The 17772-nt window shown below is 43.7% G+C and overlaps 1 protein-coding gene across 1 annotated transcript in view; it reads left to right on the forward strand.

Annotated features, from left to right (window-relative positions):
• The window catches only part of HS6ST2 (heparan sulfate 6-O-sulfotransferase 2), a 244150-nt gene extending 236831 nt beyond the window's left edge, over positions 1 to 7319 (forward strand). Inside the window, exon 2 of the mRNA XM_075259446.1 lies at positions 6621 to 7319. Within this exon, the coding sequence (XP_075115547.1) occupies positions 6621 to 7317 (697 nt within the window). The 3' untranslated portion in view covers positions 7318 to 7319. The remainder of the gene's footprint in view (positions 1 to 6620) is intronic.
• Positions 7320 to 17772: the final 10453 nt, after the last annotated feature.

Raw genomic sequence — 17772 nt, forward strand, 5'->3', positions numbered from 1 at the left:
CTGTTATCTCCTGGAGACTTGTATTCTCCCATACAATAGACGCCCAGGGACAATAATATTACTCATACAAAACTGTAAATGTGAATGTAACAACTAGATCCATTGTGCAGAGAACGTACAGCGCTGTCAAGGTCCCTACTTATGGCCAATTGCCTTTGAGACTTTATTATAAGATTTCCTATAGACATGAATTACCTTCTTGGCTATAGATGGCCACGGATTGCACATCCACTTCTATGAAATTCATTTGACCTGTTCCTTGCTGAATACATGTGCAGACATCAAAACCCGGCGACAAAACAAGTATTGTGTCATAATAAACCTCTCCATACTCGCAGTGCTTTCGCCATTCTAGGTTCGTGCCGCAGGTTAATGTCCTACAGTGTGCGAGACAGTGCTGGGAAGGCTCGCAAGCAAACATTATATGGCCAAAAATTAATCTAATGGGTTCATTTGTACTTGATTCACAGCAGCGATGTGACATCTAGTGGGGAGTTTAGGGAGATAGATGGGAATCCGTCACTCACAAATCATTGTTATTGCACGCGGCAGCCATTCTCCAGGGGTTCAGATACAATAAGTTCAGAATTATTAGTATTATTTTCTGCAATTACACTGGGCATAAGAGGGTGCGAATTACAGAAGGTAAAATAAGTTGTTTTTATGGAGTCATCTAGTTATGATCCAATGGTGTATATAATACATTGTAAAGGATTGGATGACGATTCTGCTCATGGCGCTGTGATGTGGACTTGTGGGATATCTCTTACATATATGTGGGATATATATTGTGGGATATCTCTCTTGTATATATACTCGTGTTAAATGGCAATGGATAGAGAATATTTGCTAAGCGTTTGTGATTTGCCATCAAGAACTTCTAGGCTTACAAGGATTCACATGTTCTCTGCCCATTTATATAAGATACATTTGTAGCAAAGGTTGAGACTAATAACTAATAACTTGTTGCAATATGATATCTTATCATAGAATATAGCATATATATGGGCATCTGCTTGAACTTTGCTACATCTGTATATATGGCGTAAAGTCGGGGGGTCAAACTGATTTTCACCAAGGGCCACATTAGCCTTCTGGATGTCTTCAATGGGCCATTATTCATTCTGTGACTGTATATACTGAGCGGTGTAGTTACATTTAGGCTGATGTCTACATATTGTTAATAGACACAGGTCATCGTGCCCTAATTGTGCCCCCCACATAGATATTGGTGACCCTCACAGATAATAGTTCTCCCCCCATAGTTTGGGCACACTATTCATACTTACCTATTTTTCCTGTAAATCGCTGATGCGTCGCCCGGCTTTGCTTCCATTGTTCTCCCGTCACCTGCACTTACTGCAAGCGATACAAGAGAGCGGGAGACGGTAAAAGAGGGCACATCTGGGTGCTATATACGTGCTTTGCAGGAAAGAGAGGTAAGTAGTCAATTCCCTATACCTGGAGACAGTATTGAGGCAGGATGGCCCATCAAGTGCCCTGGTTTAGGGGTCCAGTCGCAAAGGGAAATGCTGTGACCCCTATAACTGCTTGTACTGTCTCTAGTAAATGCTGTGACCCCCTATAGCTGTGTGTACTGTCTCTAGTAAATGCTGTGACCCCTATAACGGCTTGTACTGTCTCTAGTAAATGCTGTGACCCCCTATAACGGCTTGTACTGTCTCTAGTAAATGCTGTGACCCCCTATAGCTGTGTGTACTGTCTCTAGTAAATGCTGTGACCCCTATAACTGCTTGTACCGTCTCTAGTAAATGCTGTGACCCCCTATAGCTGTGTGTACTGTCTCTAGTAAATGCTGTGACCCCCTATAGCTGTGTGTACTGTCTCTAGTAAATGCTGTGACCCCCTATAGCTGTGTGTACTGTCTCTAGTAAATGCTGTGACCCCCTATAACGGCTTGTACTGTCTCTAGTAAATGCTGTGACCCCCTATAACGGCTCGTACTGTCTCTAGTAAATGCTGTGACCCCTATAACGGCTTGTACCGTCTCTAGTAAATGCTGTGACCCCTATAACGGCTCGTACTGTCTCTAGTAAATGCTGTGACCCCTATAACTGCTTGTACTGTCTCTAGTAAATGCTGTGACCCCTATAACGGCTCGTACTGTCTCTAGTAAATGCTGTGACCCCCTATAACGGCTCGTACTGTCTCTAGTAAATGCTGTGACCCCTATAACGGCTCGTACTGTCTCTAGTAAATGCTGTGACCCCTATAACTGCTTGTACTGTCTCTAGTAAATGCTGTGACCCCTATAACGGCTCGTACTGTCTCTAGTAAATGCTGTGACCCCCTATAACGGCTCGTACTGTCTCTAGTAAATGCTGTGACCCCTATAACGGCTCGTACTGTCTCTAGTAAATGCTGTGACCCCTATAACGGCTCGTACTGTCTCTAGTAAATGCTGTGACCCCTATAACGGCTCGTACTGTCTCTAGTAAATGCTGTGACCCCCTATAACGGCTCGTACTGTCTCTAGTAAATGCTGTGACCCCTATAACGGCTTGTACCGTCTCTAGTAAATGCTGTGACCCCTATAACGGCTCGTACTGTCTCTAGTAAATGCTGTGACCCCTATAACTGCTTGTACTGTCTCTAGTAAATGCTGTGACCCCCTATAACGGCTCGTACTGTCTCTAGTAAATGCTGTGACCCCTATAACTGCTTGTACTGTCTCTAGTAAATGCTGTGACCCCTATAACTGCTTGTACCGTCTCTAGTAAATGCTGTGACCCCTATAACGGCTCGTACTGTCTCTAGTAAATGCTGTGACCCCTATAACGGCTTGTACTGTCTCTAGTAAATGCTGTGACCCCTATAACGGCTCGTACTGTCTCTAGTAAATGCTGTGAGTGACCCCTATAACAGCTCGTACTCTCTTTACTGGGGACCTTCCAGCTGAAGACAGAACAAAGTGGTGTCACATAACATGGCATACCAGCCCCAGCACCCCTTTTTTTGCCCCCACACAGCATATGATCCCCTTTTTTGCCCCCACACAATACTAGCGGCTAATATACTGACCTATCCACATTCTTGTCCAGTCCGGCCACTGCTGCCCCCACCAGGGTTCACTGTACCCAACCAGAAAGAGCACTGATCTGGACGGGAGCGTAGATAGGGGAGTAAATTATTGGCCGCTAGGTAATGCAATAATACAATAGGGATCAAGTGATTAAAAAAAGATTGCTGCCCCCAGTTTGTGTCATGAAGCGTCACCTGAGGCCTCTCCCCGGGTTGCTTCATTGCAGACACAGCCCTGGGCCACAAAACACAAGGTCACAGGATTTGTGTTGGACACCTGTGATACCTAGGATGCCCTTTACCTAAAATATTTCAATAAGAAGTACTCCATACCCCCTCACAATGCACCAAAATACATTCAGACCCCTAAAGAAATGCCCCTAGTATAGATCCCATAACAGACTCTGCAGATTCACACTCCTGCAAAGCTTCCTAATATGCTCAGAATAAGATAGGTGACCCTGTTCTATACCCTACATATACATACAAGCATCCTGAAAGTTTGCAATGCAATGAAGACAACATGAACGATTTTGGCGTGAATCCCAGTGGCGACCTCTTCCATTTCCTAAACCTTTTTAGGTTGCCGTAAGATTTTAATTTTACATATCCACATTACAGAATAATTAGCGCAGGGGATGTAAATGACATGTCGGGTCGGTGCAGCTAAATGTCCATTAATGTAATAAAACATCAACCATTTGGCGTGGATCCTCTCTAGCTTTGATGATGCTGCAATTAGGAATCTAGGAGGTTTGTCGCAGTCAGAGATTTATACCTCCTTGGTAGTCCTTTCAATAGATAATGCCTTTTTTATGGTATGTGTAGGTTGGATGCTTTGGGGTAAGGTTGCATTGTTAAAGATTAATGATGCAAGGAATCTCACTAATGCTGTTAGACGTTGCATGGTGTGGCGTTCCAGTTATATCTTGCTAAACCTATCTAGCATTTCTAATAAAAACTGAATGTGCTTATTGTGCACAAAGACGCTCTCCATACTGCGCTGCATAGGTGAATGGATTGTAAATGGAAAATGAATGCAGAGTTCACTGGAGACATCTAGTGGCCAGAAATGTGAAGCGCACCCTCCCATATCCTTCCAAAACCCAATTACCTCCCTTTGTTAGATTAAATTCACACCAGACAACACATGCCGTAATATACAGGACATTAACATAATTAAACTCCAGTCTCTTTATTACATTTGTCCTTTGAAAAAATGGATTTTCTCTGTATGTTCTGCAGATCGCTATATTACCCCGATTATTAAACGCCATCGCTACCTGAATCTATAACCGGCTCCGAAAATAAGGCCATGAATTTTAATTTGCTGTTAAATCGCGTCAGTCTAGCAATCTATAAAAATAGATTATGACACATGAATAGCGCGCCGTTTAGCCACCTTGTCTATTTGCACTGTCACTTTTAATTATTCATCGCTCTAGCGCGGGTCTAGGCGGAGATGTACGCCGAATTATGCGAAAGAATATTTTGGCAGCGTGGACATAAATTCTAATAAAGCTAATTATTGTTATGGGCAGGTAGAAACATACTGATTATAAGTAAGTGCTTCCAGGATGCGAGCGGGGGATGTGCGGTCTGTACTGGAGATACCACAAGATCGTCATTAGGAAACTCAAGAGTCCTATCTGCTTCTTATGGTGAAAGATGAGAGTATTGGACTTGGAAGGAGGAGGCAAGATCGGCCATACTTATTAGCAGTCTCACGTGCTGCCTCTATACACACAACGGTGACGGTCTCCATATATATTTAGAGGATTGGCCAGCCTTGTCGGTCAGCTTTAAGTGTTCCTCCAAGTATCGCAACTTTTGATACAGAAACTTTGTAATTCACTTTATTCTAGAAATCTGTTTCCTTCTCATCTCTACTTATCTGGCTGTTCTCCTCCTTATGTTCTGTAGATAGGCTCACGGAGAGGGGAGGGGGAGGAGGAAGCAGTTCATTGATTCATTGCCTCAAGGATGAGAGGACATACAAATAACTACAGCTACTCTGATACTATGTAAGTGAGAACGCTTCTGACACTGCTATATCTTCAAGATAAGACATAGATTGAGACAATGAATCAATGAGCTGCCTCCTCCTCCCCCTCCCCTCTCCATGAGCCCAATCTACAGGATATAAGGAGGAGAAGTAGAGATGGAAACATGTTTCTTGAATTAGATACATTACAAAGTTTCTTCTATTCACATGTACTGTTCATTTATGAAGCAGTGTTATATTTGGAGGTTTGTTCACAATGAGGCAATGAATCAATGAACTGCCGCCTCCTCCCCCTCCCCTCTCCATGAGCCTATCTACAGGACATAAGCAGGAGAACTGCCTGATAAGTAGAGATGGAAACACGTTTCTTGAATTAGATACATTACAATGTTTCTTATATTCACATGTACTGTTGATGTATGAAACAGTTTTATATTTAGAGGTTTGTTCACACTTCATACTTTAACCCATTAACTGCCATGATCTCCAATTCGGGGGGATCGGGTACTTTAACCCGCCTATGAACACCATCTGTCATTGAGGAATAGAAACATGACATACTTAGGGGCAACACGGTGGCTCGGTGGTTAGCCTTGCAGCACTGGAGTCCTGGGTTTGAATCCTGCCAGGAACAACATCTGCAAAGAGTTCTCCCCATGTTTTCGTGGATTTCCTCCCATTCTACAAAGACTTACTGATTAGAGATGAGCGAACATTATTCGAAATTGCCGTTTTGAATAGCACGTTCCCATAGGAATGAATGGGAGCGGCCGGCGCGCAGGGGATTAAGGCTGGGAAATGATCAGAAATCAGATTTTGAAATCTCAAGATTGGCTGATTGGCTCAACCCCACCATATATATAATATACAATTAGGGTTGAGCGATCGGGATCGGGAAAGATCGGATCCCGATCGTCGATCGAGCAAATTTAACGATCGGGATCGGCTGGAAAATGATAGAAAATCAGATTTTAAAATCGATCCTGAAATCTCAAGATCGGCTCAACCCTACTGATGACAGTATATCTACATGGACATCTAAAGTCAGTCTTATAAGGATGTTGTAGACCAGGGGTAGGGAACCTTTGGCTCTCCAGCTGCTGTGAAACTACAACCCCCAGCATGCTCCATTTACTTCCATGGGAGTTCCAAGAACAGCAGAGCCAGTATGCATGCTGGGAGTTGTAGTTTTGCAACAGCTGGAGAGCCGTATGTTCCGTATCCCTGTTGTAGACCATGGGGCAGTGGACATGGAAGACGCAGATACAATAGATTGTTGTAATCCATGGTTCACGGCATCAGTCAAAAACCGCAGAGCTCATGTCTTAGATGCCAACACCACGGCTGGGTGGCAAAAGGTCCACGGTGTCAAGTCTTCAACCCTTGCTCTTCATTCATGGTGAAGCGGAAGCTCCTAAATGTTATAATAATACTATATAATAATGGGTTCTATGCTCATATCATATTATTAAACTAATGTATTGAATATCGATTTTATATTGGAGATTTGCTACATGACCATTGCTCGTTTCCTGGAAACTAAGTAATATTTTTTCCTCCTTATGTTTTTCAGGAACTTCTACTATATAACCATCTTGCGTGACCCTGTTTCCCGATATCTAAGTGAATGGAGACACGTCCAGAGAGGAGCGACTTGGAAGGCATCTCTACATGTATGCGATGGAAGATCCCCGACATCGGACGAGCTGCCCAGTTGCTATACTGGTGACGACTGGTCGGGCTGCTCCTTGAAGGAGTTCATGGATTGTCCTTACAACTTGGCCAATAACAGACAGGTCCGCATGTTGGCCGATCTGAGCTTGGTTGGATGTTATAACCTATCCGTCATGCCGGAGGATCAACGAAACAAGGTCCTGCTTGACAGCGCCAAGGAAAACCTTAAGCGCATGGCTTTCTTTGGTCTTACGGAGTTCCAGAGGAAGACGCAGTATCTCTTTGAGAAGACTTTCAACATGAACTTCATTTCCCCTTTCACTCAGTTCAACAGCACGAGAGCTTCGAGTGTCGAAATAGACGATCAGACGCAGAAGCGCATAGAGACCTTGAATTTTCTAGATATGGAATTATATGAATATGCAAAAGACCTTTTCTTACAGAGATACCAATTTATGAGACAGAAAGAACACCAGGAAGCTCGGCGGAAGCGCCAGGAGCAACGCAAAATCTTACGGGCCAAACACGCTAACCATAAAATGGAGATGGACAACTCATCCTCCGATTACATAGGAAATGTGGAAAAATGGCGGTAGTAGGTTTTGACAGCCGTAGATCACTAGATGAAACTGGACGATATAATAATATAAATAAAAAGTAAAAAATAAAATAAAAAAAAATTAGGGGAAGATTAATTCCAAAAGATTTCAAGCTTCGTATACACTTGAAGCCAACAATGTTTATCAGTTGCCTTTGCAGATGCCTTTGCATTCATTGTAATTATTGTACATGGGGATAGAATAATCTTGGTGTGTTCTTAGTTGCGACTGGTTTCGAAGCCGGTGAGCGCCCAATTTTCTAGACCACTTGGCATTCGGAATGCCCATGACTGTCTCGGTGTAGAAAACCAATCCCTATTTCCAGCAATGTATGTACCGTATGTCTGAAAGTCGTACATCTGTCCGGTCTCAGAAGGGGGTTTCTTGTTTTTACTATCTGTTGCAAACTTTTTGGGAGATCTATGTAAAATATATTGTAACATGTTTCCATGCAACATGACGATGTACAGAATTACCGACAACCCCAACCACGATTACCTACAATCCCTCTTAAAGTGAGACAAATCTTATTTTTTTCTTCTCGATTCTAAGAAATTCATCGGTAGGTGACTTGGTAGGAAAACCAACGGGACTTGTAGGGTCCTACAAAATAATCGATATATTAATATTGAGTCGAGGAATCCTTGACCATGTCCAGATAAGAGGTGGACCCAGAGACCAGATCATCTTTCATGCATATCTATGTCTTGCATATTGGATCATAGGCAGGGTTATGGATGACTAAATATGGCGGCCAGATAAATAATGAATGATACATATAGATAGTTTGACTGCATAATGAATTCCATTAAGCCAATGATGGTAGATCCAGAGAGGCAATGGGTTCCAGACTAAATAGACAATGGATTCTAGAGGGATGACTACATTGTATCCAGCTAGTCAAGTGCTCTAGAGAGTTGCCACCTGGTAAGCAATGGGTTCCTGATGGCTTCTCCTTATAATGTATCTATAGGAGTGATGGAAATGGGTCTGGTCTAGATAGATGACTTCTTGGTTTCTAGATAAGTATTTTTTCCCAGCGCTGGAATACAATTTTTCCAGATAACATATGGTTTCCATATAGAGAGTCATAGCTTGCCCAGATATGTAATGAGTTGAAGGTAAGGGCAATTGGGTATTTTAAGTAACGGACTCAAATGATGTCATGTCTCACAAAATAATGACTATTGAAGGTGTACAGTGGTGGATCCATAGTGGTATTAAGACCTCGATGACTATCCTTTGCCTGGCAATACCCGTAATGTGCTTGGCATGTGAAGTTTTTTTAATGGACCCAGCAACTTTTTTCCCAATATGTACAGTATGTGCCCTGAGTTTCTCAGCAATGATGGGCATTGTTGCTATAGAACTAACTTATTTACTTGGGTCCGGGTGGTCCGTGTTATTTTGCGTCATGTTTTGGAGGACCTAAAAGTAACGTGTAATGACTTTCAGATTAGTTACACCTTCAAAAACTCCAAAATGTCATGTAAAAGTGAAGATCTGTTTATAATATATTTGTCCTTCTAAACAAAAGAAGGTACTAAAGTGAAAAAATGGCGGCTATTCTGGCAAGAGCATCGACTGAGAAGACTGGAAAGTGAATTTCCCATAATGTTGTATTAAGGTTCACGATTCACTGATTCATTTCTTAATTTATTTCTATAGAAGTCAGAACACTCCTTTCCTGAGCTCCAAATCCCTTGCACAGGCCTAAATGTGAAATATAGAAAATCCTGGCTGCCTGTAGTAACCACTAGAGGGAGCTAAGTGTCTTTTTATTTAAGGTCTTCGAAATCATGGCTGTAAGTGACATCATGTCCGTTGGTCACATGGCTGTGTTGCAGCTCTGTTCCATGTGACCACCGGACATGATGTCACTTCGAAGCCCTGCACAACCCTTTTAAGTCCAGTGAGCCACTAAGCTCCATCTAGTGGCAAGGCAGACCGAATGTTATGTATTAAGGGGAGTCTGTCAACGCATCAATCCTGCCCTATAGATAAATAGGTTAGGGTCACCTGAATCAAACAGTGTTTTCCCCTTGTGAATGTCTTCCTCTGTTACCGAAATGTTGTTATTTTTGTCAATACCTGTTTGGAGCAACAGGGGCATGTCCATTGCTCCAAAGTGGTAATTGTCAATGCCTTGGTATCTCCATAAAGCTCATTTGCAGGTGATTCAGGTGACCCTAACCCCTCATTCACATCTGAGTTTGGTAATCTGTTCGGGGAGTATGCATGGTGACCCCCCGAATGGACTACCGAATGCATTTGCAAGCGGTGTGCAGTAAAAGCACACGGACCCCATAGACTATAATGGGGTCCGTGTGCTTGCTATACACTGCCTGCACGAATAATGAGGACAGGAAAGTAGATTGTGAAGTACTTTCCTGTCCGCATGTTCCCTGCGGAGATCTCGCGTCAAGCACATGGACCCCATTATAGTCTATGGGGTCCGTGTGCTTTCACAGTCCCCATGTGGACTCCCCCGGATAGAATACAAACACAGATGTGAACGAGGGGTTACTTGTCTATCTTCGGCTGGGTGGATATGCTGGTTCTAGTGACTCCCTTTAAGACTTTGCTTATGCAGAAGATTTGAAGTTCCGTATCTTAAATGCAAATCTCCGACGACTATAATATTACCTTAAGAACTTAATCTATAGGCTCAGGACTTCTGATCCATTATTTCCACCTCCGCAACCATTGGCCGAGATGGGAATAATAACCCTTTAAACAACAGCAAAAGAACTTTAATGGAAAGACGGATACTTTTTTTATTTCATTCCGAAACATTTTGCATCTGTAATTCCGTCTCGCGACAATAGTCATCCAACGGAGGCAGAAGATGAAAAACAACATCTACCGATCAGATAAAGAAAGCCATTTTAAGGATACGACTTTACCAGAAAAAAAGAAACTTCTGAGGCATCAGACACAATGTGCCTCATGTCTCAGGAACCTTGTCAGCTTCTGCATTCTTGTACAAAAAAAAACGTGTTCAATCTACTTCTACGCTGTTGAGATTGACTTGTAAGATTTAGCGGAAGTAATTGCTACAGAAGATTGTGTACATTGTAAATTACTTATCAAAAGGGCCATAATGTATATATGAATTTATGGTGCGCAGTAAAAGCGTCTCCCCGAAGGCTGTGTCAGAGAAGCTGTGAGTGTCAGAGCGAATCACAGAGACGGAGGAGCAAGTGAACAGCAACAATACCGTTCTACTCCGCGCAATTATGTTCTTTACTGCTGGACTGGAATTGTCAATAACGTGCATTGAAATAAAAAAAAACTCCATTTGTTTCTTAAGATGGATTTTTGAATTTTTCTTTGCAGAAATGTCTGGAAAGGTTTTGTTACGGTGACAGAAGCATTGATGTGGTATAATGGCGCGAGTGGACTAAGCGGCGATTACATCACACACGAAGAAATGGGGGAGTTAAGTCGGAAACATTCTTTTTTATTTCGAAACTTAAGCTTAGATGCTTACTTCACCCAAGTGTCACTAAAAAAGCGCACATGTCTTAGGTAAGAGTAGAAGGACCCTCATTGACCCTTTCCAAAATGTTCTACTAGGGTCAGAGGTCAATGGCTCCTTCACGGAGATTAGCGAGAACCCATCTGGTTCTCATCCACCCAGGGGTGAACTTAGCTTTTATGCCGCCTGAGGCGGACGACAGAAAGAGCCCCCCCGCCCCCTGGGAGGAGGGGGCGGGACAGAGCGAGGGGGCGGGGCAGAGCAGATGGGGTGGTGTTAGCAGGCAGAGAGCAGGCAGGGAGAAGACCTGCTCTCTGCCTGAGCATCAGGGGAGGCCGGTGGAGCAGCGCTGCGTCCACAGGGCCTCCCCAATCCACCACTCGCTTCCCATGCCGGGCTGCCGAGACAGTGATGCTAAGCCAGTCCAGGACAGCTTGTCCTGGACTGGCTTAGGTCAGCAAAAATGCTGCCCCCCCCCCGGGGGCCCGGCATAGCGCCACCTGAAGCGGTCGCTTCAGGTCGCCTCATGGGAGGTGCGGCGCTGCATCCACCCAACCCATCCACCAAGGAGCAAATTAAGTTTAGGTCACTTCCCCAGTAGGGTAAGACAGGGCTTGCAAGGGGATTATGACCCCGATGGTCACACACCCATAAGCTAGTTGCACACAACCAAGTTTCACCCAAGAGACTCAGTCCATGTGTTGGCCGTCTTGACCCTCATGGTGAAAGTGGGACTCCTAGCATCCTAGAGATCGTAGATAGTAGGAGTCCCTACAATATGGGACAGTATATCGCTTGGAGGCAGGGACTCCTACCATCATAGATAACTCTACAACTAAGAGTCCCGCTCCCAGCATGAAGTTCAAGCCACTAAATCCAGCTAACATGGACTGAGTTTCTGGGTCAAACCCCTAAACCTACACGAGAAGGTTCCTGTAAGGAGAATACAACCTAAAAGATCCTGTTCAAGCAGTGACATATAAAGTAAAATAGATGTGGGCTCAAATATCTGAGATACGTTCCATCCACCGATCCACGTGTCATCATGTTTTTTCATGGATTGATTCACCTCCCGGAAATTGGACAGCACACAAGTAAGGAACCTGATAGGGTCATACACAGAGGCGTAATTTGAAAGTCCTTGGCCCCAAGGCGAAAAGTTTAATGGAGCTCATACCTACCTGGTAGCATATTTTATGTGTCAGAGGTAGCTTTAGGTAGGTCCGGGTTCCACCCCTTCGATCCTGGTCATATCATTCACATCCAGATAATCAATGCATTATAGACATGTCAACTCGCCCGGGTTCTTTCAATTTCCAGGCTCCCTCACCATCACCCAAGCAACCTTCACGTTCAACTGGCTGTCAGCTCATTGGTATTCATTAATGCGGAGGTTGCTGGGGGATCACCAAGCTATGTATCCCTGCATAATGCATTATATTAAAGATACTCAAGACTTCTATTTGACCATATTTCTCCTGAAAGTCCAGAGAAACCAATACAGGACACCTCAATAGAGACCAGTTGCATACAACACATTACAACCTTGTCTGCAAAGTGATAAACTGAACGGACTTTTAACTTTTGCACATTTAAGACATAGACCTAGTTTGGCACTACTCAGCCCATCTTCATTGAGCCCAGGTAAGGGTTGGTTCATATCTGCATTTGTATTCTGTCCGGCATGGGGACCCCTGGAATGGGATACCAAACACAATTGCAAGCGCTGTACAGTGACTATAGACTATAATGGGGTCCGTGTGCTTGCTGCCAGGTCTCTTCATCTACTTGCACCTCTACAATCTACTTTCCTGTCGTACGGGCAGCACGCGTCAAGCACACGGACCCCATTATAGTCTATGGGATCTGTGCACTTTCACTGTACAGAGCTTGCAATTGCATTTGGTATTTCAGACTCCCCCGGACGGAATACCAACGCAGATGTAAGCGAGGGGTAAGACTTCTGCCCTAGTGATGACTTCTGTTCCTGGTTTCCTGGAGAAGAGTTGTGGAGTCGAATTATGGATCCCAGTCCTTCATTAAGTTTTACCCCAAAATTTGGGTGCATAAATCTGAAGAGGGAATCATTACCAGCGGATGGGAAACTTTAACCCCTTTACTATCTTGCAGTTTTGTAGTTAAGGAGACATTTAGTTTCCGGAGACATTCATTAAATCTTCTGTTTTCACAGCCCAGAAATAATAACTTTTTCACCTATTAATTGTGCCAGCAGCGCTCCGAGTTGTAACAGTACCGGCAGATTTTGTGAGATTTCTAGAAGCGCGATCACACAGTCGCACATTCTGGGGATGTAATAATGGTTTGTGGCCAGTTCACAGCAGGGGGGATTCCTCCTGGAGGGTGCCTGAATTATTAAGAGGTTGGAACTTCTTAGTCATTCTGCCACGTCTTCCACACTATAGCCCAGTGCACCAAACTTAATAAATTCACCCCATTCCCCTATTGACATTTATGAGCATGATTGGGGGAAATGTATTAAGACTGGAGATTCTTCCGCCAGTCTTAATCAATACCCGTCGGGCGTGAGATGCCCCAGAAGAGGTTCGGGAGATTCTGTTTTTGGAATTGTAGCCATTTGCTAAAAGCAAAAAGAGTTCATTTTCTTTCTCATTAATGGAGAAATTGAGTATTTGCCCCTTTTGAGCTTATACAGCCCGGAGTCTTCTTGGGAATGATGCAACAAGTTTTTCACATCTGGATTTGGGGACCCTCTGCCATTCTTCCTTGCAGATCCTCTCCAGTTCCGTCAGCTTGGATGGTGAACATTGGTGGACACCATTTTCAGGTCTCTCCAGAGATGCTTGGGTTGAGGTCTGGGGTCTGGAATGGTCACAGAGTTGTTCCGAAGCCACTCCTTAGTGTCATTGTCTTGTTGGAAGGTGAACCTTTGGCCCAGTCTGAGGTCCAGAGCTCTCTGGAAGTGGTTTTCTTCCAGGATATCTCTGTACTTGGCCGCATTCATCTTTTCCTTCAATTGCAATGGAAACCTAATCCAATAAAAAAGCGATTACACGTAGACACCTGCAGATCCCATACAGCCAAGGGGTCAGCAACCTTCGGCTCTCCAGCTGCTATGAAACTACAACTCCCAACATGTTCCATTCACTTCCATGGAAGTTCCAAGAACAGTAGAGCAAGTATGCATGCTGGGAGTTGTAGTTTTACAACAGCTGGAGAGCCGAAGGTTGCCTATCCCTACCGTAGCCTATAATGGTTCCCACCTGAAATGGGCAAAAATGCAGTGTGTCCATTGTTAAACTCTTGGAACGGACAATAGCATCAGACACTACTGAGCGGTAGTATGGACGACCCCTTAGTTGCATTCGAGAGTCAAAACAAAGTTAGGAACTGTTCCCATCCCTTAACTTAAAGAGATAAAGGTGAACATTGTGGGCAATCCTTGGCAATGGTTATTATGAAATATTATCTATGTGGGAGGAAAGACCTTTAAAGCAAGACAAATAACAGGTACGTGTTCCTGTCGTCCATGGTACTAAATGAAACGAGTCTAACACTTACCCGGCTCCATTTAGAAGTTTGTATTCCTGAACCCTCTTATTTCAGACAATGTCCAGCGTTTTATTCCGGAGCCCTGGGAAAAGCGCAGGGGAAGGCAATTATTGGTTATCCCCGTCTACCGGCCTAATTGTACTTCATGTTGATAGATCGCTAAACTAACCCGCTCATTATGTTACCAGCACGGAATATTCCATCCACACCCCAGGTGAATTAGCTGCGCCTATTACTAAACTCTCTGTAATATTTCATTTTCCACATTAATGCAAAAAAAAAAATGGTAGTAGTGAAGAATCACATTACAGTTCCTGAAGCTAGGTCACAAATGGATCATTATCAATCGTGTTTAATGAAACACCTCATTTACGAAGGACCTGGCGTATAATTGTGCAATCTATAGGTAATTGTCTCCATAATCATATTCATGTATTGTTAGAATGATGGGAACATTGCCTTAGTTTACTCCAATATGTTGGTCGGGCTGATAGCATGTAAAATAGAGAAGCTATTTACCCCTGCACGTGAGAATTTCTGCAAAAACTTTGTGGGGTTTCTTAAAACCATCCTCCACCATCTTAATCCATTCTCCTTCTACATGAGCGGCACGTCTCAGCAGGTCCTATGTGCTAGTAGTGAAATCCAAACCAGTCAGGGACAGGGGTAAATTTTAGGAATAGCTTAAGGAGGCAACATGGTGGCTCAGTGGTTAGCACTGTAGGCTTGCAGCACTGGAGTCATGGGTTCAAGAACTACAAGGGTGCAGCCCTGTGAAGAGAGGACTGTCTGATCTCACGAGAACTCCCGAGATCACGCAGCAGAAGCAGCTCGGACACTGTCCACTGCTAATTGGACAGTGTCAGACTGACGTAGCTGCTTTCCTCATTGTCAGATACGCCCTTCTGACAGTGAAGCCCTTAACATACAGGGCGCCAGAATTAACGGGGCTCAGAGCTCCAAAACGAGGGGGGCTACAGACATAATTCAAAGTGCACCAGAGTCTGTGCAGCTGCATCTATAACAGGGGGCAGAAAACTGCACAGGCTTGGAGTGGTGAACGGTCCTCTTTAATAAGACTCCACACACCTACATGGTGGTCTCTCCCTAAGGAGTGACGATATCCCCTTAACCCTGTCTAGAAGCCTCTCACCTCTGCCAAGTCAGTCCTCTCTGCGCTGGGCTGAAGAGATCCAATCAGATTGAAACAGCTGTCCTCGGCTGAGAGACTGTACTTGGTAAAATCCCACATCATTGCAGTGCATTGCAGCAAAGGCCTCTGGGAAGGTTGGGCATGATGTTAAAGGGAGCGCCCTCTATTGGGATGCAGGACTGAGGCACTGTCTTCCTAAATACATCATGGAAGACAGATTTGCAAATACTTATATACTCCTTCTCAAAGCAGACACGCTGATAAGACTAGGTTCACATCTGCGTTTGGATTTCCGTTCAGGGGATCTACTTGGGGGTCCATTTTTCAAGTGGAGAGGGGAATGGAATCCCCGTACGGAGAGCTAATGCTGGTGTGAACCCAGGCTAAGAAGGAATGGGGGATTCTGCATCCCTATCCTTATGTTTAGTGAGGATCCCAGTGGTCGTATATAATTCATTTATTTTACTTATGTATTTAAGGGTGTCTAAAGATTAACCTCTGTCCCACATCTGTGCAGGAATAACAATCGATGTGAGATGTGGTGTCAGAGATGAGATTAGTACAAGGAGATGGGGGGTGGTTTGTCCCAACTCTTTCATAAAACCTGGAAGAGCAGGATAAGGAAGGACAACACCGAACCACTCCTAGGCATTGCTGCTTGGCTTTCTGTTACCTCCCTGCACTGATCATTGAAAGAAGAGCAGGGAAGGGTAGAGAGGATTGTGCAGTTCTACTTCAACAGCTGCACAGTTCTCTCTATGATCAGGCAGTGCAATTCAGTAGCACTCTGCTTAATTATCAATTGGATGGGATAGTCTTCCAACCAATCTGACATCCAGCACAGGTTATTATCATGCGGTCGGCCATACAACAATTTATCAAGCAACACCTCTGTCTATATTTATTCACCTTATTGTACCCTGGGGTCTGAAGAAACCCCAGAGAACCACAAGAACCACCATTGAGGGTGGGGACCATGTCTTGAGAACATGTTCTAGTACATCTTCAGTCCAGACATTCTCGTATCCTTCAGTCATCAACAATCAGGGACAGCTTTGAGGGTAGAATGACGAAGAAGATTCTAAATACATATTTATTACATGTTACATATCATTTGGAGAAGCTCTCTTTAAGTTGAATTGTTACATTGTGGCCAGTGCTGACCTTCTTGATGTAACCAATCGCTGAGCCCAAGTGTGACTAAAAAATTCATTCTCTTTAGGTCGACCTTATTTGTACGACATTGATCCCATGCATTACAGATGCGGATTCATAAAGCAGTATATAGTATAGATATAGCTATATCACCAGGCAGCACATTATTCCTTCAGGAAGCCCTATAAGCAATGCTGTCGGGATATCCACCGTAAAGCCTAGTTGAGGAAAACACTTATCAATATTTTATGATGAGTTGGGTTTTGACATCTTGGGATAATGAGAACGGTTACCGCTCTCCATGACAGTAGGAGGTTACATAGGGTGGAATTTAGATGTATTCATGGATACAATACCTGGAGGGGGTGTCCTAGGGAATCGCGTTTGTTCTTCCCCACTGATTGACTGTAATGCCGGGCTATAATGCGGACATTAATATTCAATGCGTTCCCCGGGTGCAGCTATTTTATTTAGAAGATATCTATTTCTGCTACTTCAAGCCGAGTATCACCTTTGACTTCTCGGTTTTTCCTCAATCCTTACGTAGCTTTTGGAGGCACCAGGTGAGAGGAGATGTCTTGTTTTGTATTCCAGGAGTGTTTTTTCCATTCCTGTAAAGATTTGCATTGCTCCGACGTGTATTGTATGAATACCGCAGGGGGACAGACCACACAGCAATTACTTTTTCTAAGCTCTGTGAACTTGTGAGTAATATTCTCGATCTACATGGCTGCCAGATGGTGAAGCAGATAAATATTTAGAGAATAGAGGCCCAGATTATGAATAATTGTGATAGATAAAATATCACTTTCATCCATCTCTCTTCTGTTTCGCCCCCCAAGCAAACTGTCTTAGAATTTTAGAGCTGGTTTTTTTTTTTAAGCTAAAAATTTCAATGGCATCTTCCATGTAGAATTTTTGGTTGGCAGACCAAGGAAATAGTTCATTTATATAAGACCTATTCTAAAATGTAGATACATCTCAACCTGTTATGAATGGCCATGGACATCAAGTCTGTCTGGGATGACATGAAGAGATGGAAGGATTGGAGCAAGCAACATCCACCGAAAATCTGCGCTTAGTGTTCCAAGATGGCAGGAACGCTGAGAAGAATAGAAGAACCAAACAATTT

The sequence above is a fragment of the Leptodactylus fuscus genome, chromosome 11 (genome assembly GCF_031893055.1).
Source record: "Leptodactylus fuscus isolate aLepFus1 chromosome 11, aLepFus1.hap2, whole genome shotgun sequence".
NCBI classification, from domain to species: Eukaryota; Metazoa; Chordata; class Amphibia; order Anura; family Leptodactylidae; genus Leptodactylus; species Leptodactylus fuscus.